At 34.9% G+C, this 24,229-nt stretch overlaps 1 protein-coding gene across 1 annotated transcript in view; it reads right to left on the bottom strand.

The window, feature by feature from the left end:
- The window catches only part of LOC145254900 (uncharacterized), a 199,085-nt gene that overhangs the window by 103,802 nt on the left and 71,054 nt on the right, over positions 1-24,229 (bottom strand). Inside the window, exon 2 of the mRNA XM_080113833.1 lies at positions 7,392-10,296. Coding sequence (XP_079969959.1) covers positions 7,392-10,220 — 2,829 coding nt within the window. The 5' untranslated portion in view covers positions 10,221-10,296. The remainder of the gene's footprint in view (positions 1-7,391; positions 10,297-24,229) is intronic.

The raw sequence follows: 24,229 nt of genomic DNA, 5'->3' as shown, positions 1-24,229 counted from the left end.
GCTAGCCTCAGAGTTCAAGAAGATAAAGGATAACCACTCATGTTTGATGACAATGAATATTTAAGAGCAATTGTTTATATCTGCCAGAAAAATGTCTAAGACACTTGATGTCAGTATTTCAACAGTGTCTGACAATCAGAAGCAAATTAATAAGGCGTGAAAGCTGGATGAATGTTAGGCATGGCACTTTATCATGTAGCACTGCTCTGTACTGAAACAAAGGGCATATGAGGTTGAAGATTTTAAATTGGCAACAACTTTTGCCCTGACCTAATATATTTTTCACAACTTCATATAAAAAGTTTGTTTATACGAACTACTGAAAAGATATATTTAGAAAAACAAAGAAAACAAAAACCCTAACCACAAGATGCACCATCTTGTTGACTGACAATAATTGAGAATGGGAATTTATAATATACATTGCTGACTCTGCTCACACTTTCAACCAACTCAATGATGGCATTCAGGATTTGACTCTTGACCCTACGCATTCACTGACATTGAAAGGTATTTGTCATCACACAAAGGGTTCATCAACTTTCTCTCTTTGAAAACAAACAAAAAGGCAAAAGCACAAATGGATGAGGGATAGCATAAGGAACCGACTGAGTAGTAGCCCCGGGCATCCAATATCTTCAACCATTAACAGTTAAAATATATTCTTCTGACACAATATTATGTATTACTGTAGCTACGTGATGTCGTTTGCGTTTAAATAATTTCCTTTTTGTTTAACAATCTTCCATGTGTTTTTCTTGTAATTGCAATCAAGTTATTAAAAGTTATTTTTATATTGAATATCTTATTACAAAAAAGTAATTGGGTAATTATTTTATTAATTAATATTCTAAGAGTACTTAAATTGCACCACGGATTCACATGCACCTATTGTAATAATCATTTCTAAGTGATGATCTTCTGGAGGTTGAAGTTTGAATCTTTAATACAGGTGATATTAAGAATATAAAAAAAATACTTAAGATTTCATAGCTTGCCATGACAAATAACACTCAACCTGAGAGCTCTTTGGTTTAACATTCAGAGGCAACATGAATTGGTACAAATAAACTAAGGACATTGCCAAGACTGCTACAAAGAAGATGGGCTCTGTCTATCATGCTAAAAAATTACCTACATCAGAGAGTATCTTTACAAAGCCACATTTCACCCATGCATGAGGTATTGTTGCCACATCTGGTCTGGTGCATCTACCACTAGTCTCTCCCCATTAGACAGGGTTCAAAAATGAGTGTCCAATCTAATAGCTCCAGCACTATCAGCCAAGTACCAACCTATGTCCCATCGATGCAATATTACATCTCTGTGCCTGTTTTACAAGTACTTTAATGGAATGTGCTCTGATGAACTCATTGCACTTGTGCCCCTTGACGTACATACTCCTAACTAATTCAACAAACAGTAAAATCCCACCTCTTCATTGCTGAGGTTGCTAGATGCCAGAAAACTTTCTTTCTTCAGACTGCTAGACTTTCAAATTCCCTCCCTGTTTCCTGCTTCTCTGACTATACTAACCTGCAGAAGTTTAAATGTAATGTAAACAGACATCTTGCTGCTCAACTCCTCACAGTTCTATGTTACACAAGATCCCAAATAGTAGCTCTTTTACATTCCAAGTAGCAAGATGCCTTGTTTCAGGGTGAAAAACAAAAAAAAAAGAGTAAAAAAGCAAAGCTGATGGAACAAGAACAATCTACCCATGGATTAAATAAGGAATTCATACAGATTCCCAAGTTTGACAAGATACATCAGAAATAAGTGAAAATTTACATTGACCGAAATGTTGTGAAAATAACATTCAAGATGAGAACAGTAGTCGGAAGAATCCAAATAAAACACAATAACAAAATATGTAAAATGTGTAATCTTCAAATTCTGTGTGTTTTTGTTTACTTTTTGCTGACATTTTTGCTTCACGATGAATGCCCTGGAAAAGTCCTTTCTGATTTATGCTTACCAGTTTTAAAATGAACTTGATTATTTTTCAGAATAAAAGAATGATCAGTAGGAAATGGAGTAAACAAAGAACTTCAGGATAAAAAAAAAAAAAAAAAAATATATATATATATATATATATATATATATAAATAATTCGTTCTAGACTTAAATGCCATCAAACTCCCCCACCCCTTTAAAGAATCACTTTGATGCTAAATTTGAAAATCTAAATTATCGATATTAATAAAATTGAGACAATTTCATGTGTGTGTATGTATGTGATCATCACTGCCAAATCCATAATACTCGGAAGCTGCAACTAAAAAATCAGAACTTCCAAAGGCAACATAAAAATATTGAAGTTCCTTGTGTATTCTTTTAAAGGATATTAAATTTTTTTGTTGCAACATCTCAGTGTATTCTAGAATTGATGGCAATGTTAATCCAGTGAAGACAGTTTGCAAATGAGACATGGAGTCAAATCTTGTTTAATAACAATCCAATCATGAGATTTTGTTTAATTTCTTACTCGAGCATTTCATCATCTTCAGTTTCCAAAGGTTCAATTAGAATTTTTGTTTCTTCGCATTTTTTTTAATTAGATTAATTGATTCAAATATCATATCGCTCCGGTTTTGGTTAAAAAAAAATTGTGATGTGTGCGTATGTATGTGTGTGCATGTGCGCGTGCGCGTGCGTTTAAGTCAACATAACTTTAATAATTAAAAATCAAATAATTTTTTGTTCACTACGAATCGAATATTTGTTAAAATAAAATTGCAATCACAAAATAAAAATTAAAAAATCATATTTATAAAATAATTTAAATTTGTGAAAATTCAATCCAATATATTTATTATTTCTTCAGAAAGAAGTCAGCCATTTTAATCTTTTATTAATGGTAGAAAAACAATGAACTATTTCATGACACTTCAGATTCAAAAAGGAATTGTGAAACATTGGAACTATTGAATAGAAAGTCATTTCTGACTTAAAAATTCTTAGTAAATCTTTATGCATTTTTAGAGACCAATTCAAATGCAAAATTTTAAAATAAATATTTATTATGTTTATTATTATGTTTATTATTTATGTATATTATTATGTCTCTTATTTACATTTTTGCATTTTCCTAACTTATACTAGAGCACAAACCACTGAAATCAGATACAAAAATCTCAATATTTAATAAGAACAGAAGAATAGAGCTAAGTGACACCTGCGGAATAAAATAAATTTGTATTTTCCTGATGAAGTTGAAAATTAGAATTTAAATAAATGAATATGCTTATTTATTTATTTATATTATATTTTATTTTTTTAAATGGAGAGTACACAATGCATTGTGGATGTGTTATCGGCAGCTTCCTAAACTCTCGCTTCTCCTTATTTGTCCCTCAGTCCTCATTTCCAATGAATGATTTTTCCGACAAAGGGAGAAGAAAAAGCTGTATTCTAGATTTTGTGTGAACAGTAGCTTGAGATGTAGAAATTTTCTATTTCTATATCTATCCTTGTGATCATGTCAATAGTAAGGGTGCTGGAGGCAAACGTTTTATCTGGGCTGATGTTATCCATCTGATAGTCAGGGACCCGAACCTTGGATTAATCACTAAGGAGGCTGTTTTATCAGCAGGTGCAAAGTACTAGGGCTGCAGTATTGTCATTTGGTGAATGGATTCTGGACCATGCAGTAGCTTCTGGTGGGGCTTCTCGATGCCATATTAGTGGGTAGTTTTTACAGCTTTAACTTATCATGTGTTACAAAAAAAATTATTTTCTTTTTCTCTCTTACTTTCCCTCTCTACCCTGCTCTAACCGTCTGCAGACCTGTTCCACAAATCTCAAAACTTTATCATGAAAAGTCTCCAGAAAAAATACACAAATAAATCTAGAACTCCATCTTCCAATGTAGACCTCCACTACCATGTCTCCTTCTCCAACATCAGGGGTCTACGTTTCAGCCTTCCAGAGGTTGGAACCCAATTGCAGGCGACTAAACTGGATCTATCATTCCTAAGTGAAACGAGCATTGGACCGACCATTTCCCTCGTTCGTAATTAAAAGTTACTCTAACTTAACATTCAAACCTGACCCCCAAGATCACCATGGGCATGGAATATGTGCCTACATTAAAGATGGCTTTCCATGTGGTATGAGAAGATCCTAATTTACCCTATATGTGCTTCCGGATTGCACTTGCTTACACCATTGCATTTATATTTGCCCTCTATCACCCCCAAAACAGTGGAGTTACTATCTTTAAAAGCATATCTGAGAAAATTGATCAACTCCTGTCTGCTCATCCTTCGGCAACATTCACGTCTGTGGAGACTTCAATGTTCACAACGTGGAATAGTTTACCCACTCAAGCCAGACAGATGATGAGTGGGGGTTCTGTCACAATTTCTCCATTCCTTATGACCTCACTCAGATTGTTCACGAACCCACCCGTGTGCTTGACACTGATGTTCAGTATGCAAGTCTTCTAGACCTTTTTCTCACAACTTGCCCTGAGCTATGTTCATCTTCTGCTCTGTCTCCACTGGGATCTTCTGACCACTCAGTTGTAACAATTAAGATAAAAACGAAATGTAATAAGTCCTCAGATATACCTCTCCATCGTACAGTATATCGATACTCTATGGCTGACTGTGATAGCTTCTTTACATTTATATTTGATCTTCCTCATGTCTAAAAAGAATGAGTGGTCAATTGTAGGTAGAGACCGCTTCGTACCCTCCCAAAAATTCCAGCAAAATCCTAACAGCCAGCCGCGGTTCTCTCCAGAATGTGCTGCAGCCATTGCGCACAGAAATCACTTTTCCCATTGCTTCCAACGTAATAGATGTACTGAGACTAAAGCCACATTCAGGACTGCCAGCAACCACTGTAAAAAAGTAATAAAAATGCAAGATATTTGTATGCTCAGTCTGTTAAGTCTAAAGTAGCAGAGCAGTGGTTTGGCAAATAGCAAACAGGGTCCTGAACAGAAGCGTGTGCTCTATCCCAACCATCACCTATGGACCTGAGGTAATCTCGTCAGCATCAGACAAAGCCAAACTCTTTGCCAAAAACTTTGCAGCTAATTCTACCCTATGCGACCAAGGCCATCACTCCCCCCCCCCGTATTTTCTCCTGTAACAGAAAATATGCTATGTGACATACAAATATCTGCATGATGGTTTCCGTTCTGCTAGATCTACAGCAGATGTGCTTACAGTTATATCTCGTAGGATTAGTGAATCTTTTGACAAAGGCTTCCTTTCTAGAGCAATTGCTCTTGACATATCAAAAGCCTTTGATAGAGTATGGCATAAAGGCCTACTTCACAAGATTTCCAGCTACGGTATGGAAATGTCTTTCAGTTATTAAATCATTTCTCTCTGATAGGTTCATAAAAGTAGTGGTTGATGGGCAGAAATTGGAAGCTCACCATATTAATGCTGGAGTCCTTCAAGGGCCCATCCTGGGCCTAACTCTCTTCCTGATCTACATCAATGATCTCTCAAAACACATTCTTAGATCATTCGTAGACATTTATGCTGATAACACTACCATCTATGGCAACACATCAAAGGCCGTAAATGACAAAGTTCTCTCTGATTCTCTCTCCTCTGATCTTCAGCATGTGGTACAATGGGGAAAGAGGTGGCTGGTTACTATTAATGCATCTAAAATCAAGCTTCTATCTTTACATCATCAATGCTCTGATCCCCATCTGGCATCAATTGAAATGAATGGCTCTCATTTTGGGAAGGCTCCCTGTTTTGACAAGGTTCTGAGTCTGAACTTTACTCCTGATCTGAAATGGAACATATGCATCAAATCTGTTGCCAAGGTCACTGGAAAAATGGTGGGATCCTTCTACCGATCTTGTAGATATCTCACTGCTGATGCAATTCTTTATCTATATAAAAGCCAAGTATGTCCAAGGATGGAGTACTGTTGCCACATCTGGGCAGGAGCTGCTAGAAGCAGCTTATCCTGCCTTGACAGAGTTCAAAATAGACTTTGTAGCTTAATGGAGGATGCCCTTTTTTCTTTCCTGCAACCTCTTTCCCACAGAAGAGACGTTGCGAACCTGTCACTGCTTTATCGTTATTTCCATCGCAAGTTCTCATCTGAGCCCAATCTATGCCCCCCCACTTCACTAAACTTTCACGAAAAACACTCGTCTAGCTGAAACCACTGTCAACAGTTTTCCTCACTCTTTATCTGTGCCTAAATGAAAATGTAGATTCCATGAACAAAGCTTCTTTCTTAGAACTACACACCTGTGGAACTCTCTTCCGATTGCCTGTTTCCCATCTGACTACAATTTAGTTGTCTTCAAGTTCAACATAAACAAATTCTTGATGAACCATTCCCTTAAGTAATCCAATTTACCAAATTTTCGCTACTAACGATTACTATATTATCCCATTGACTTCTGTACACTCAATAACCCTTATCCTTGAATGGCATCTGGGCCTTGATAAGAGGTGACCCTATGTAAAAAAAAAAGAAATCTGCATTTTGACCAGTTTCTAAACTTATAATTTTCAATTTGCATTCAAACATGGAAATACTTTCACTAAATAGAGATGAAAACAGCATTACCATAACAAAATTAATTTCAGTGGCAGAAAGTTGGACAGTGCCCGAGTGAAGACAAAGAAGAGTTGAAATTTTGTTGCGTTGTTGAAGGTCAGCCAGCAAGTATCTACAAAGATCATCAATGCAAGAGCGTCCAGTGGACAGGGATAAGAAAATAGAGAGAGAGAGAGAGAGAGAGAGAGAGAGAGAGAGAGAGAGAGAGAGAAAAAGAGAGAATGTTTTTCTTCAATGCTTCTTGAGTTCTCTCTCCAGACCAACCATGATTCCCAAAGATGCTGAAAAGTTCCTATAGAAACAAATGGAATTAATGCACCTGCAAGCTGATTGGTCTGTGTGTAGCCAAATCATTTAGCCTGGACATTGATTTGCAAGAGAAAATAAATCTATATTCTATTTATGACTGTAACAAAGTAGTTAAACCTAATAATTCCAACTTATTTTTATAATTGAGATCCTTTACTCCTCATATTAGTCAATATTATTGTTCTATACTTAATTTAAATGTCTTCTGTTGGTTTCCAGAATTAAGTATATTTGTGCAACCATGTGCTCCTTGCACTTGACAACAATTGCTGTTTCCGTGGTTTTCTTCTTTTTCATTTTCTATTCTAGTTGTGTTGTTGTCTCTCACATTGGTGACTGATCAACTTATTTCCTCCTTATTCTTTCACTTTTCAACACTTTATGGGAGGAACGTCAATAGTACCACAATGTTTTAAATGGCATATTAATTGTTTATAGATTCCTACATTAATCTTTGTTTTCCTGAAATAAAATTCTAGTCATAGACGAAATCATTTTACATTTTTAAAGATTTTATTTGAATTACTTACCTGGTTATCAATTGCTGCCGGTTCTAGTTGAAGTCTTTGAGAATTATCATCATCTTTTATTTCCTTAGCATCATTCTCATGTTGGCATTCAACGCCAACTTTCAATGAATTGCCTATTGACTTCTCTGTAGAATCACAACTTTCTTTTGCCAAAGAGATGTGTTCTTCAGAAGAATTTTGATTATCCCTAGCAGATTGTTTCATAAAGTGGACATCTCGATTAGATACATTTAATCCTTGTTGCACAGGAGAACTGCTGCTTACTTCTGGATTGGGAAACTGATCCATATCTATATTTGCATTTTGTCCGGCTGAATGAATAGCTTGCATGTCTTTGAATTCTTCTTGATGTCCCCACTTTGTAATCTGCTCTTCACTTTTCAATCCTACTCCTGTATTTTTGCTATGATTGTTCTCCGTCAGACTTTGTTTTTGTGTCCTCTTTTCCGATAGCTGTTGATGATCTGATCCATACCTGTGCTGAGTGACCTTTTGAGTTCTACATGGACGATCCAATTGTGACCAGTCTTTAGGTAGTTGTTGAGTTAAACCCTGCTCCTGTGGAACGTTTTCCTGATGTGTGCATGGGCCTTCTAATTGTGACCAGTCTTCAGACAACTGTTGTTTATTTGACCTCTGCTCCTGTTGAATAATTTTCTGTTGATTTGACCTCTGTTCTTGGCCAATGACCTGCTGTTCATTTGACTGCTGCTTTTGCAAAATGACCTTTTGATGTATATGTGGGAGATCTGATTTTAATTCTCCCTCTTCTTGATCCGTCTTCTGCTTTTGAAGAACATTATGTTGATGCGATTGCTCATCAGACAATTGTTGTTGAACTGATCCCTGTTTTTCTGGAACAATCTGCTGACAGGAAGGTGGGGGATCCATTTGTGACCGCTCTTCTAAGAACTGTTTTGAATCCGACTCTTTCTCTTTTAGGACAACCTTCTGACGAGTAGGACAATCCAATTGCAGCTCTTCTTCAGGCAACAAATTTTGATCCATCCCTTGACCTTCAACAGCAATTTGTTGATTTGGAAGATCCAATTGTGATGACTCTTCAGAACATTGTTCTTCATCTGATCTATGCTCTTTCAAAGTAACCCGCCGACGTGAGCGTCGACGATTTGACTTTACCTTCTCTTCAGACAACTGTGGTTGATCCGACCCATGATCAAGTCGAGTGGTCTGTCGACGTGTTCGTGGAAGATCCAATTGTGGCTGTTCTACAGACAATTGCTTATCTGACTCATGATCTGTCCGAGTGACCTGTCGACGTGTTCGTGGGAGATCCAATAGTGGCTGTTCTACAGACAATTGCTGATCTGACTCATGATCTGTCTGAGTGACCTGTCGACGTGTTCGTGGAAGATCCAATTGTGGCTGTTCTACAGACAATTGCTGATCTGACTTATGATCTGTCCGAGTGACCTGTCGACGTGTTCGTGGAAGATCCAATTGTGGCTGTTCTACAGACAATTGCTGATCTGACTCATGATCTGTCCGAGTGACCTGTCGACGTGTTCGTGGAAGATCCAATTGTGGCTGTTCTACAGACAATTGCTGATCTGACTCATGATCTGTCCGAGTGACCTGTCGACGTGTTCGTGGAAGATCCAATTGTGGCTGTTCTACAGACAATTGCTGATCTGACTCATGATCTGTCCGAGTGACCTGGCGACGTGTTCGTGGGAGATCCAATTGTGGCTGTTCTACAGACAATTGCTGATCTGACTCATGATCTGTCCGAGTGACCTGTCGACGTGTTCGTGGGAGATCCAATTGTGGCTGTTCTATAGACAATTGCTGATCTGACTCATGATCTGTCCGAGTGACCTGTCGACGTGTTCGTGGAAGATCCAATTGTGGCTGTTCTATAGACAATTGCTGATCTGACTCATGATCTGTCCGAGTGACCTGTCGACGCGTTCGTGGAAGATCCAATTCTGACTGTTCTACAGACAATTGCTTATCTGACTCATAATCTGTCCGAGTGACCTGTCGACGTGTTCGTGGAAGATCCAATTGTGGCTGTTCTTCAGACAATTGCTGATCTGACCCATGATCTGTCCGAGTGACCTGTCGACGTGTTCGTGGGAGATCCAATTGTGGCTGTTCTTCAGACAATTGTTGTTTATCCAACTCATGATCTGGCTGAGTAGTCTGTCGACGTGTCCGTGGTAGATATAATTGTGGCTGTTCTTCAGCTAATTGTTGTTCATCTGACTCATACTCTTTTAAAATAATCTGCCGACGTGAGCGCCGGAGATTCAGTCTTGACTTCTCTTCTATCGACTGTTTTTGATCAGATTCCTGAACTTGCAGGGCTATCTGCCGTTGAGAGCGTCGGAGATTTCCCTGTGATTTTTCTTCAGACAACTGTTGTTTATCTGTCTCTGGCTCTTGCTGAACAACCTGCTGACGCTTTTGTGACCGTTTTCCTGATATCTCTTGTTGATCTGATCCCTGATCTTGAAGAATGACCTGCTGAGACACGTGTCGGAAGTCAAAATGTGATTGCTCATCAGACAACCATTGTTGATCTGATTCTAGAACTTGCTGAGTAACCTGCTTCCGCGTGCGTGGACTTGCTTTTGCTGAACTTTTTCTGGGTTTTGGATCATTCACAACAACCTGGACAAGTTTTGCTGGGGTTCGATTACGTGTACCCCGGCGTAGAGCTGTTGGCTTTTCTACAGCCGCACTATGACCATCCTTTGTCTTTCTAGCATCAACTCCTTCATCGATCGGGGGATCCTTTCTGTTTTCTTGGCTTGGAGTTTTTCCACCTGTGATGGCTCTCCGAGTACATCCTCTACGGGGCATTTTTCTAATTCTGACCTCACCAGATTCCAGCACAATCTCTTCTTCATCAATAGCATCACCGTCTTGGCATAGCACACTGAAAAAGGAGAAAAAAACTTAATTAAAAATAAAACATTATGTATGAAAAAAAGAGTTTGAAAGATGGGGCATCTGGAGTCAGTAAAGATTGGTCAGTTTGAAGAGATGGACATGAAGAAAGTGATTAAATTGGACGAAACATTGTGAGATTAGCATCCAAACTGAGAACAATTGTCTGAATAATTCAAATTCGCATTCGAGCTGAGAGAAAATGCAATTTCAAATTTGAACCATGACAAAGAACCAGGACTCATGAAACTATCAAAATGCTTAGAAACGTTTAAAATAAGAAGCATCTACTCAATCTGCTGATGTAGCGATAAAAATGCGATTTCAAACTTAAGTGTTAAAAGAAAATGCAATTATGGCAGATTTGGTTGAGATGCATTGAAAATGACACGGATAATTGATCATAATAAATATTTTTTCATTTTCTGACTGCACTGGTGTTACACATGTCACTATGTAAGTGAGGTAAGTTGGCATTTAATAATAGCTGACTCATGCCGATTGTTGTTAATCACTATATATGGATCTCTCACAAATTTCCATAAATGGAAATTTACAAAAATAGGAAAAAAATATCCCCTACTATCATAAAAACTGAAATGCATTCACCCCAAATGATTTTCAATAATCTTGCAGAAATAATGTGTCTGTTTATCTACGTTGATTAAAGGCATAGAAAATATAAATCTACTAAACTTTTTGCTTTTAAGAAATTAGTAAAAGTTATAGCCCATTGACTTAGAATGAGTGCTTTATGGAAAATTGATGGCTGAATATGGTTAAAATTGTGCTCATTTTTTTTTACATAAAATATTAATCCTTAACTATACATAGAAAAGATACCATAATACTTAGTTCACTGCACCTTATCACAACAAAGGTCCTTACGAAATTTCAGCCAAATCAGGCAAGTAGTTTCTGACAAAAAGTGAAACGAGCAGACATACAGACAATGTGTCGCGTGAAAAGAAATGACACAAGAATGCTATGATGTATGTGTAATGTGTGTCTTAAAGGCATCCTTAGATCTGATAATCTCAGGAAGATTAAATTTGGACAATATAAGATGTCCAACAAGATAAGATAAAACAGGAGACTTTGTTAGTATGGTCATGTTGAAAGAATGAACACATATGAGCATGTTTAATATCGATGTTAACCCAAATGTGAATTTGAAAATGAGTTTGAGATTTGATAAGACTGCTTTTTCAACACAGACTGAAAATATTAGATTGTTTGAAAAATACTGATTGTTTTTTGTTTTGACTTTCAAAAAAGGTGATTAGGATGCTATAATATTGGCAAAGTTTTATATGACATGATGCCAGTATAAATTTATAATTTCTTTGCCAGCAACCACTGGAAAAGGGCAAGAAAGAGTGCAAGAGTTTCATATGCTCAGTCTGTCAAGTATGAAGTAGCTGAGCAGCGGCGTGATCCCCATGAGTTTTGGTGAATAACAAACAGTCCTGAACAGATGTGTGCTCTCTATCTCAACCATCATCAACAAACCTGAGGTAATTTCATCAGCATCTGACACAGCCAAACTCTTTGCTAAGAACTTTGCATCAAATTTCATCCTTTGCAATCAGAGAGGTATTCCCTCCTTGTAACTGAAAATATATCTATTTGTGATGTTGCCAAGCTTATCAAAAACTTTGATTTCAGTAAACGAACTAGTCCAGACAGCGTTTCAATTATAGTGATTAAAAGCCTCCAACCACAACTAGCTCTTATTCTTGCAAAGCTGCTTGAATGTACCTTAAAATAGTTTTCAACACCTTAAATGTACCTTAAATAGTTTTCAACACCTTAAATGTACCTTAAATAGTTTTCAACATCTTAAATGTACCTTAAATAGTTTTCAACACCTTGGAAAACTTCATTAAAATTCTGGAGATTGGTCACCTGCCTCTCAGTACAGACCAATCAGTCTCCTGTGTGTCTTAAATCTGTGATAAAAAGAGAAATTCTAGAAGTGTAAGCCATGTTTAGTTTCAGAACAGTTTCCGATGGTTCGTTGTTCTAAACAAGACTTGAGAGGTGACTGGTTTGCAGTAGACAGAACAGTTTCCGATGGTTCGTTGTTCTAAACAAGTCTTGAGAGGTGACTGGTTTGCAGTAGACAGTTCCACAGAGAAAAATATTCTTACCGTGTCGAGATGGAAAAACATGTGAAATTGCTACAGAAAAGGTTTAATATTTATGGAGCAATTCTGGTTTCTGATTGGTTGGTAGCAGAACGTGAATTAATTTGATTTGTCAGTTCCTAGCAGCATCGTTTATAAATAGAATCGCCCAACTGTGTGGGATCATACCCCATTATGAATCAAAAATATTGCAACATCCCCCCTATTTTTTATAATGGGGAAGTCCCTTGTGTTTGTTCTGCTCAAAAATAAATATACATATATTTTTATATTCAATTATACATAACAAAAATTAGAAATCATTTGGATCTTAAAATTTTAGCATGTAAAAAGACGCCATTTTTAATTGTGTTCAAATGTCAAAACAGATATATGTTTTTTTTTTTTTTTTTACATGGGTGTCACCACTTATCAAGGCCCAGAGGCCACTCAAGGATAAGGGTTAAAGAGTGTACAGTAGAAATATGTGTACAGAGAAGAGAAATAAAAGAAATGGAAGGTATTTTTACCTTAAAAAGGGGTGGGTATGTGAAAAAGAAGCCATTTCTTAAATTTGATTACGCAGTTTTGTAAAAAAAGAGAAAGAAAAAACGCATACATATATACATATAAATAAATATACATAAAAATAAACATACATGCATTTAAAGAGTTTTTTTTTTGTTATTAAAACAATGCAAAATAAATATAAGACATTTTTGAAAAAATAAGAAAACTAATATGCAAAAAAAAAATAAAAATAAAAGTCAAATGTAATTTATGCGCACCTTAAAATAAGCATGCAAAAAGTATTTGTCGAAAAAGAAAATTACAAAGAGATTTTTTTAAAAGTGACGTTTTTTTTTTTTTTTTTTAATTTCAGTAAAAGTATTAGTTCCGCATTAGTAGATTAAAGTGTTAATACAAAGAAAATGGATACAGTTTAACATCTTGTCCAGGACTATTTGTTTTTTTTTGACATATAGAAATTTATATATATACAGGGACGTGTTAAAAAAAAATTATTCAGTCGAATCCCCCAACAAGTTTTCAGAAAAAACGCTTTAACTTTATTTTTGTTGTGGGTTTCGTGAATACATCAGCGATATTTTGTTCTGATATGTAATTCAAAATAATGGATTCCTTTTTCACTTCGTTTTTTATGAAATGGTATTTTATATCTATATGCTTGGATCTTTGGTTGATTATCGTGTTCTGTGCTAAGACTATACTGGCTTGATTATCACAATTAATTACTACGGGGCTTTAATTAATTCTGGCTCTAAAATAGTCTTTAGGATATTTTTAAGATAGAGTGCTTCCTGGGTCGTGTGTGTGATCGCGATAAATTCTGCTTCACACGTAGAGAGAGATACAATCTGTTGCTTTTTAGATTTCCATGAAATAATAGGCCCATTTTCTGAGAGTCTGAAACAATATCCAGATATACTTTTTCGATCTTCGTCGTTTCCCCAATCTGAGTCTGAAAATTCTTCTAATTTTAGGGGATTTTTTGATTTTCTAAATACTAACTTCTGTTCTTTAGTTCCTTTTAAATAACGTAGAACTTGTTTAGCTCTGTTTAAATCCTTCATTGTCGGTTGTGATAATTTTTGTGACAGTTTTGTTACTGTATAGCATATGTCGGGTCTGGTTGCAGTCATTAAATATATAAGACTACCTATAATTTTGCGATATTGTTTATCATTTATTATTTCAGATTCTGTGTGTATATTTTTATTAATATCATTTTCGACTGGTGTAGAGCGTTTCTTGCACTCTCCCATTCTAAATTTTAATAGTATTTTGTCGATGTATCTCAATTGATTCATCGTAACAAGTCCTTTGCTTTGAGTAAATTCTATCCCCAAAAACCAGGATATTTTGCCAAGATTGGTCATTTTGAATCTTTTACTTAATTTGTTCTTAACATCGGTTCACATTATGTCACAATTTGATACGATAAAATATCATCGACCCACAAAACCAAAATCAGTAGTTTATCGTCTTTGTGTTGGGTATATAAACAGGGTTCTACAGTGCATTGTCTGAATTGTTGTTTAATAATATAATCATGAAATACTGTATTCCAACACTGAGCACTCTGCTTTAGACCATATAATGACTTGTTAAGTCGCCACACGCTATTTTTATTTTTCATTAAAAATCCCTCTAGAGGGGTAATATAAATTTCAGTCTATTTGGGCATTCAAATAAGCATTTTTTACGTCCATTTGATGGATGTTTAGGTCATATTGCGATGCGATTTGCAGTAAAATTCTGATTGTCATTAGGTTTGTGGTCGGTGAAAACGTAGAAAAATATTCTATACCGTAAATCTGAGAGTACCCTTTAGCAACAAACCTAGCTTTGTACTGTTCTATGCCTGATGCTGTAGTCTTTTTTGTAAAGACCCATCTGGTAGAAATAACATGTTTATCTTTTGGGAGAGGCACTACCGTATAGATACCATTTTCGGTTAAGGCATCTATTTCTTTTTTCATGGCAATTTTCCATTCATCACAATGTTCTGAATTAATTGCTTCGTTAAAGCTTTTTAGCGCATTTTCCATTGAATAGCAATAGTCGATTTGATAATCTTTTATATTGTCAACCACAAAACAATCGGGTCGCCTTCTATTTCTTTTGGGATATTTTTTGCCTTTATCATCATCATCATCATCATCATCATGATGGATACTCTTGTCTCCGTCATTTTTATTGTCTTTGTTTGTTTTAATTATTTGAGGTAATATAATTTCATCCTCTTCATATGACGGGATTTCATCTGTAAAATTAAACGTGTCTGTGAATTTTACACATCGGATTCTTTTTATTTTATTTTTTCTGGAAAAAATACTAAATTGGTTGGACTGTTTTTATTGCATCCAAGAAATATACCCCTGTCGGCTTTAATATTCAATTTACTCTTTTTATCTATATATGTGAAGCAAGTTGAACCAAATATATGCATTCTGCTTAAATTTGTTTTTTTTACCACAGAAAGATTCATATGGAGTTTTAGATAGTATTTTGTTAAAACACCTGCTGCGTATATAGGCTGCCGCCATAAGTGCATACGTCCAAAGGTTTTTGGGGAGTTTTGATTCAATGCGTAGGCATCTTTCCATTTCAAAAAGTGTCCGCCACGCTCTTTCAGCAGTCCCGTTTTGGTGTGGCAATCTAGGAGCTGATGTTTCATGCTTGATATGATGGTTAATTAGTAAAAGTTCAAAGTCTTTATTGGTGAATTCCGTACCGTTGTCAGAGCGAATACACTTGACTTCACCGTAGGGAGCCATGTCGGCTAAATATTTTTTAGTTGCTAGCAGGGTATCAGATTTGTTCTTTAAAAGGTAAACCATTATTAAACCTGAATGGTCATCTACGAAAGTCAACATATATCTATAATGTTCTCTGGTCATCGGTTCCACGGGACCGTTCAAGTCACAATGCACCATTGATAGGATTTTTTTGGCTTTCTTGTCTGGTATCCTGCTTTGATAGTTAGTCATTTTCCCTTGCGTACAGACGTTGCAGTTGAAGTTTTTTGATGCTTGTATTTTCATTCCATCAACTACAGTCGGCAACTTTTTGATATCAAGAATATTGCAATGTCCAAGAATTTTATGCCATGTCTGTAGATCATGGCATGCGGTTTTCGATGGGACTACGCTATTTAAATAATATAGTTTTCCATTTTCTTTAATGTCGAATACAGTTCCATTCGCATATACCAGTTTTGATTTATTGGGGCTAAAGTTTATATTTGCACCTTGTTTAGTGGCAGCTTGTACAGGAAATATATTTTGTTTAAATTTTGGGATTAGAAGAGCGTTTTCTAGAATACAGAAACACAGTTCACCTTTATTGTTCTTTAGCGAGATTTTAGCTAATTCTCTCGTCAGCTAATTCTACAAAATGATTTTGTGGCTTAAAGTTGGGGTCAAAATTTATAAAATCAGATTCCTTTGTAATCACATGTGCCGTGGCCCCACAATCAACAAGAAGATTATTATTGTTTGTTGAAGCATTGAACGTACACGAAAATAAAAATGTATTTTCGCTAACAGAGCTCTCCACATTTTTAATGGAGTCGCCATTTTCAGTCCTATATCTACATTGGAAACTCTTGCGATTGGGTCGTCCACAATCATAGCAAATACTTTTTGTACTTTTCTTAGGAGAAAAATTGTTTTTGGCAAAGTTGCGGTTTTTATTCCTGGCATGGGTATAATTTAATTTTGGTGTTTTTATGTGTGTATTTTTAAATTTCATGATATTTGTAGATTCGTTTTTTTCTGTGATAATTTTTTCAGTTTCCTCGTAACTTCTGAGTGCTACCTTGAATTGGCTAAAAGTCATGGGTTTTTCTTTCTGGATTATCATGGTAGTAAATGGCTTGAAATCACTCGGTAATCCCTTAAGGACCGTGGAAATTAACAGACATTTTTAAAGAATTTGCAGTGGTTTCGGCTCTTATAATATAATCAATAATAGTTTCGACTTCCATTCGTTTTAGAAAGGTCAGTTCAGTATATAAAGAAATAATTTTGGGTTTTCCTTTCGATAAATAATGCTCTCTCAATATGTTCAATGCTTTGCAGCCATCGTCCAGGGCTTCTATCATTACTAGTGATAGACTTCGGTCATCTAAACACTGTATTAATTCCGCAAAGACAGCTGCGTTCTTTTCAATGAAATCGGGGTCGTTTCTGTTTTCAGGTTGTGTTTGAAGTACTTTGTGTAGCTTTTATATTCGTAGATATCCTAGAAATTTAACTTGCCACGACTCGAATTTTGATTCGGATCCATCGAAATAAAGATGCACGCTTGACGCATAACCTCTAGAAGTGTAAGCCATGTTTAGTTTCAGAACAGTTTCCGATGGTTCGTTGTTCTAAACAAGTCTTGAGAGGTGACTGGTTTGCAGTAGACAGAACAGTTTCCGATGGTTCGTTGTTCTAAACAAGTCTTGAGAGGTGACTGGTTTGCAGTGGACAGTTCCACAGAGAAAAATATTCTTACCGTGTCGAGACGGAAAAACATGTGAAATTGCTACAGAAAAGGTTTAATATTTATGGAGCAATTCTGGTTTCTGATTGGTTGGTAGCAGAACGTGAATTAATTTGATTTGTCAGTTCCTAGCAGCATCGTTTATAAATAGAATCGCCCAACTGTGTGGGATCATACCCCATTATGAATCAAAAATATTGCAAAAGAAGTTATCAACTACCTCAGCAAAAACAGCCTATTCAGTGGCATGTAATATGGTTTCTGTCCTGCTAAATCAACAGCTGATGTGCTAACTGTAATATCACACAGGATTAGTGAATCTCTTGATGGAGCCTTTGTTTCTAGAGTAATTGCTCTTGACATATCAAAGGCTTTTGATAAGGTATGGCATAAATGTTTACTTCACACAATTTCCAGCTACAAAATAAAATAAACAGTTTAAAAATGTCTTCTCAACTATTAAATCCTTACTTTCAATAGGTTTATAAGAGTAGAAATCAAAATCTCATAGTATCAACACTAGTATCCCTCAGAATTCTATCTTGAGCTGAACTCTCTTTCTGATTTTCATCAATGATCTCCAAAATTACATCATAGACATTTATCTAGATGGAATTACCATTTATGGCAACACCTCAAAGGCAGAGAGAGAGAGAGAGAGAGAGAGAGAGAGAGAGAGAGAGAGAGAGAGAGAGAGAGAGAGAGAGCGAACGTGAGACAGAGAGAGAGGAAATAAAAACTGCTGTAGGTAGTGTTGATGCCATAAAATGTATGTTTTTTGGCATAAAAAGAAATGTACGAAGTGAATGAGCGAGAGAGAGAGGAAATAAATGTTTTTCTTCGGCATCGCAGTGAAATGTAATTTTTTTCTGTAGCATAAAAAAAAGTGAGTGAGAGAGAGTTGGGAAGTGTATATACAGAGAAAGATAGGGAGGGAGAGAGAAAGAGAGAGAAAGGAATTACTAACTGGTGTAGATATTACTGACACCTTAAAATGTAAGAAAATGAACGCAGCAATTTACTCAGAGGGCAAAAGTAGGTATTATTGCGATGCCATATTTGAATGGTACTTTAGCGTTCATTTAGCATGTGAATACCGTTAATCCGGAATATAGGAATGGTCAGAGCTCAGATAATCAGAATGAGTGGAATTAGTTTGGGGTGACTTTATTATTTTTTAATCGAAAAAGGGAAAGATTATGTTATGTCTATGAGTTTATGATCCAGTTACAAAGGGTGCAAGCACAATACATGTATAATGTGTATATTTCCTTCCGGTGTTGACTGGAGACAGTAGAAGGACTTAATATTTAGAAGGAAAAATAGGCACTATTTCCTCTAAAGATAATTGCGATTGTGATAATGTTGCTCTTAGGATGAAATATAGGATTTTATTATAATGACTAAATGTATCTAAAATGTCGTCTTAAAGTTACATAAGATAGTGGCTAATAGTGTAGACATAATGAATTTGTATGTGGCATCTGTTGTTACAAACCTATGGTACTTTGATCCAGACAGAAATTTCTGCAATCAAAATATCATATATGAAGATATATATATATAAGTTAAAAAAAAAAATAAAGTAACCAAAATTTCTGCCAAATCTCATTATAGATATATGTTAACCCAATAAGGTCTTTCCAAATGAGTAAGCTGATTGAGGATTGTTGCTCAACTGAAAAAGTGGGGGGGGGGGGACCCACCGTTTTTACTAAGAGAGAGAAGGGAAGGCAAATGCTTGGCCACACATTTTGGCCTAATGAGTTAGACCATCTGACCTATAAGAATTAAATGGATTACAAAACCCCGTAGCAAAAATTGTCTTTAATTTTCATACCATCAAGTTGGGCAACACTCCTCAGCAAGCGTTTATATTTGAAAAGGCCCTAATAGTTTAAATAAATTTATAATCAGATTTGACTTAAGTTTTGGTTACCTTTTTTTATTTTTTTCATTGATCTGCTATGCATTGAGCTCTCCTTAAAATTTCCCAGAGAAATTCCTCTATTCTTTATGGACACAACATTCCACACACACACACACACACACACACACACACACACACACACGCGTGCACACACACACAAGTCGATATATGGTTCACATATTAATGCAACTGAAACTAGTGAATATTTTCCTTTTTCTTATTGAGGAACTGAGGACAATGCATAACAGGTGTTAATGGATAAAGAAGGTAACTGTAGCATCTGATAGTTGTTCCCCTTTTACACCAGCTTTCCAAAACCTCAGGGTATGTTGTCAATCAAATGCATACATTGTAGACTACGAAATCTGCTACTTCTACTACTACTTCTGGTGCTATCTGATCAAGCTGTCTGATGATACTGGTATCCTGACGTTAAGTTCACCAAACACTGATGTTATAATTTTTTTTGTTTTTCCTTTGAATGATAGTTAATTTGGTATTCATATGTTTACACAAAGAAACTAAAATGTAAGCTGGTATAGTCGAATCATCTTTGTATTTGCCAATTCTACTCACTGCTCGGGTGGATATTGTTTTTCTTTTTCTTAATGCTTCAACCTCTTTCTGTTTGCATTTAAACAACTTCCTTTTTATGCAACTTTGTAACACTTTTATTTAATGCTTACTTTTTTATTGTTGCTCCATTATTTTTTATGTATTTTCAAATTAAATTTAATTGATTGCTGTATGCAATTCATTTGATAAATCTTTGGTTGCTTTTCGTAAACGACTTAATTTTGAAGGGATTTCATACAGTACGTTTTTGTTTCTTTGTTTTTCTTCAACATATTTTCTGATTAAAAATGTTGGTTAATAAATTCCAAAGTTTAAAATTATTGTTCATCCAGTTCTTACCAAATAGATTTTCAGATTTTTTTTTAATGTACGCCTTCCAGTTTTTAATATTTTCAATAAAAAATAATGGTAAATATAATTTTTCAATAAAATTAAAGTCACTAAGTCAAACTGCACAAAAACATTAAATTTAGGCTGCAATAGCCAGTCACCATACAGTCTGACTTTAGTGTTTTCTGCAAAGTCAGTGTATTACGTTTTTTTTTTCAAATATTCATTTTTGGTGAGCTTTCCTGAATTTGAATTCTTTATGGCCAAGTTTTTGTGAGTATGCAATTTGTAAATTTGAGTTACTCATTTCCAAGTTGTTGTGGCCTGGAAGGGTCACTAAGGAAGACATGGACATGAATATGTGTTAGAAAAAAAATATTTGTATTGAGAACAAAACAGAATATACAAAGAACAACAGTTGTAGCACTTAACGCCAACACCACAAGAGTGAGTATCTCTTGCTCTATTTATACAGTTCTGAAAAGTTTGTATCTTGTACATGGGTGAGCCCCCACAAAACAAACCGAATACTATGAATAAATATTTGAAGATGTAAAGAACTTGTAGCATAAGAACTTTTTCCAAAATTATTTGACTTGGCTTTAAATAACCAGAAAAGGGTAAATATGCTGTACAACAAAACATCCAAACCAAACTCTATGAATATATATTTGAAGATATAAAGAACTTGAAGAATTAAAACTTTACAAAAGTGACAAGATTCGGTATTAAATCTCTATATATAAAAGCGAAAATGTGTGTATGTATGTATGTATGTATGTGTGTTTGTGTGTCCTCTAAAACCTTTCGACAGACAGAACAAAAATGAACAAACTTGGTATCATATTGAAGCTCCATCCTTCGCCCGAAAAATATTGAAAAATTGGCCAAAACGTTAATTTTTTCACCCTGAAATCAACAATTTTTGCAGGGGGGGGGCGTCAACAAAAACTGTCCTCTCATGACAAGATCAGTTCTACGCATGCGTCAGATGACATCATGACCTGATTTAGTTTAAATAGTTGAAGAACTGACTAAATTTCATGTACGTCGTGTTAGCTCAGTTGGTTAGAGCGTTGGGTCATTATCTAAACGTTTTGGGCTCGAATCGTGGTGTGAGATGTCTCTTTTTTTTTTTTTTTTTGATTTAAATATTGAAGCAGGGTTATTTAAGCCATTTTTCACATAACGTTCGTTTTTGTTTGTTTTTTTACTTCGCTTATTCTTAGGTTTTCATTAACACCCCCCACCGACCACACACACCAAAAAACACCCGGGTACCCACCGATTTTTAAAATTTTAATATTGAAACAGGCTTATTTAAGCCATTTTTCACATGTTTTTTTTTTTGGTTTTAATGTTCGTTTTTCTGTTTTCTTTTTTGTTTTTGTTTTTCAGATTTTTACATTTAACATCGTGTGTGTGTGAGAGAGAGAGAGAGAGAGAGAGAGAGAGAGAGAGAGAGAGAGAGAGAGAGAGAACAATTCTCAACCTATATATTCAACACATTTTTTATGTACAGATTTTAAAATTTGTATATAGGGTATTCAGACATATAGAAATATATCTAGCATAATCTATCTATTATATCTATAAAAGTGAGAATGTGTGTGTGTGTGTGTGTGTGTGTGTGTGTGAGAGAGAGAGAGAGAGAGAGAGAGAGAGAGAGAGAGAGAGAGAGAGAACAATTCTCAACCTATATACTCAACAAACTTTTTGTCTACAGATTAGGAAATTTGTATATAGGGTATTCAGACATATGGAAATATATCTAGCATTATCTATTATATCTATAAAAGTGAGAATGTGTGTGAGAGAGAGAGAGAACAATTCTCAACCTATATATTCAACAAATTTTTTATCTACAGATTAGAAAATTTGTATATAGGGTATTCAGACATATAGAAATATATCTAGCATAATCTATCTATTATATCAATGAAAGTGAAAATATGTGTGTGGGAGAGAGAGAGAGAGAGAGAGAGAGAGAGAGAGAGAGAGAACAATTATCAACCTATATACTCAACAAATTTTTTATCTACAGATTTGAAATTTGTTATATAGGGTATTCAGACATATGGAAATATATCTAGCATAATCTATCTATTATATCTATAAAAGTGAAAATGTGTGTGTGTGTGTGTGTGAGAGAGAGAGAGAGAGAGAGAGAGAGAGAGAGAGAGAGAGAGAGTAAGAACAATTGTCAACCTATATAGTCAACAAATTTTTTATCTACACATCAGAAAATTTGTATATAGGGTATTCAGACATATGGAAATATATCTAGCATAATCTATCTATTATATCTATAAAAGTGAGAATGTGTGTGTGTGTGTGTGAGGTAGCGAGAGAGAGAGAAACAGAGAGCAATTCTCAACCTATATATTCAACAAATTTTTTATCTACAGATTTGAAAATTTTTATATAGGGTATTCAGACATATGGAAATATATCTAGCATAATCTATCTATTATATCTATAAAAGTGAGAATGTGTGTGTGTGTGAGGTAGCGAGAGAGAGAAAGAACAATTCTCAACCTATATATTCAACAAATTTTTTATCTACAGATTAGAAAATTTGTATATAGGGTATTCAGACATATGGAAATATATCTAGCATAATCTATCTATTATATCTATAAAAGTGAAAGTGTGTGTGTGTGAGAGAGAGAACAATTCTCAACCTATATACTCAACAAATTTTTTATCTACAGATTTGAAAATTTGTATATAGGGTATTCAGACATATAGAAATATATCTAGCATAATCTATCTATTATATCTATAAAAGTGAGAATGTGTGTGTGAGAGAGAGAGAACAATTCTCAACCTATATATTCAGCAAATTTTTTATCTACAGATTTGAAAATTTGTATATGGGTATTCAGACATATAGAAATATATCTAGCATAATCTATCTATTATATCTATAAAAGTGAAAATGTGTGTGTGTATGTGTGTGTGTGTGTGTGAGAGAGAGAGAGAGAGAGAGAGAGAGAGAGAGAGAGAGAGAACAATTCTCAACCTATATACTCAACAAATTTTTTATCTACAGATTTGAAAATTTGTATATAGGGTATTCAAACATATGGAAATATATCTAGCATAATCTATCTATTATATCTATAAAAGTGAGAATGTGTGTGTGTGTGTGTGAGAGAGAGAGAGAGAGAGAGAGAGAGAGAGAGAGAGAGAGAGAGAGAGAGAGAGAGAACACAATTCTCAACCTATATATTCAACAATTTTTTATGTATAGATCTGAAATATCACATTTGTATAGAAGTAGAAATCTGGATACCTATTCTGATACCTAATAAAAGAAAGGACACTCTTTGGGGCGGATTTTGATGATAACAAGTCACTAATTAGAAATTATAATAAACATTCAAGTAATTTAAGAATTTTACCAAAATAAAATTGCATGGTAATCACCCAATTTCTGCCACAAAATTTTGATTGGCAAAACTCATAAACATAAAATATATATTTTCTAATTTCATCTTTTTTTTTTTTTTTCACATAATCTGGTTTGATCTTTTCCTAAATATTCAAATCACTATATTTTGCTGCTTAATATCAAATACAACAAATGAATTATTTTTTATGCATCAAACAATTACATTTTCTCATGCATCCAAACTAATCACTGAACATCAATTTCATATTTTCTTCACTAAAATATTACTGTGCTTGATGTCATCAAGTGGAGCGGATCATTTTTTTTTCATTTGTTCACACATTTTTCCAATTTATATATATTTTGTCTAAGATTCTTAGCCTATGTCATTGCATACCAATCTGTTTATTAAAAGTTAAGGTTCACTGTAAACACATATGTTACACCAAAATAAAAACGCTTCAGATAATGTCTTGATATTCAATTCAGTTTCTCACATGACATCTTATGAAGTCAGTAGAAATGTTACAGACTTTTGAATCTC

This window comes from Euprymna scolopes, chromosome 30 (assembly GCF_053919585.1).
Source record: "Euprymna scolopes isolate OS-2025 chromosome 30, ASM5391958v1, whole genome shotgun sequence".
Taxonomy (NCBI): domain Eukaryota; kingdom Metazoa; phylum Mollusca; class Cephalopoda; order Sepiida; family Sepiolidae; genus Euprymna; species Euprymna scolopes.
The sequence above is the reverse complement of the archived record's forward strand: the minus strand, read 5'-3'. Positions and strand labels throughout refer to the sequence as shown.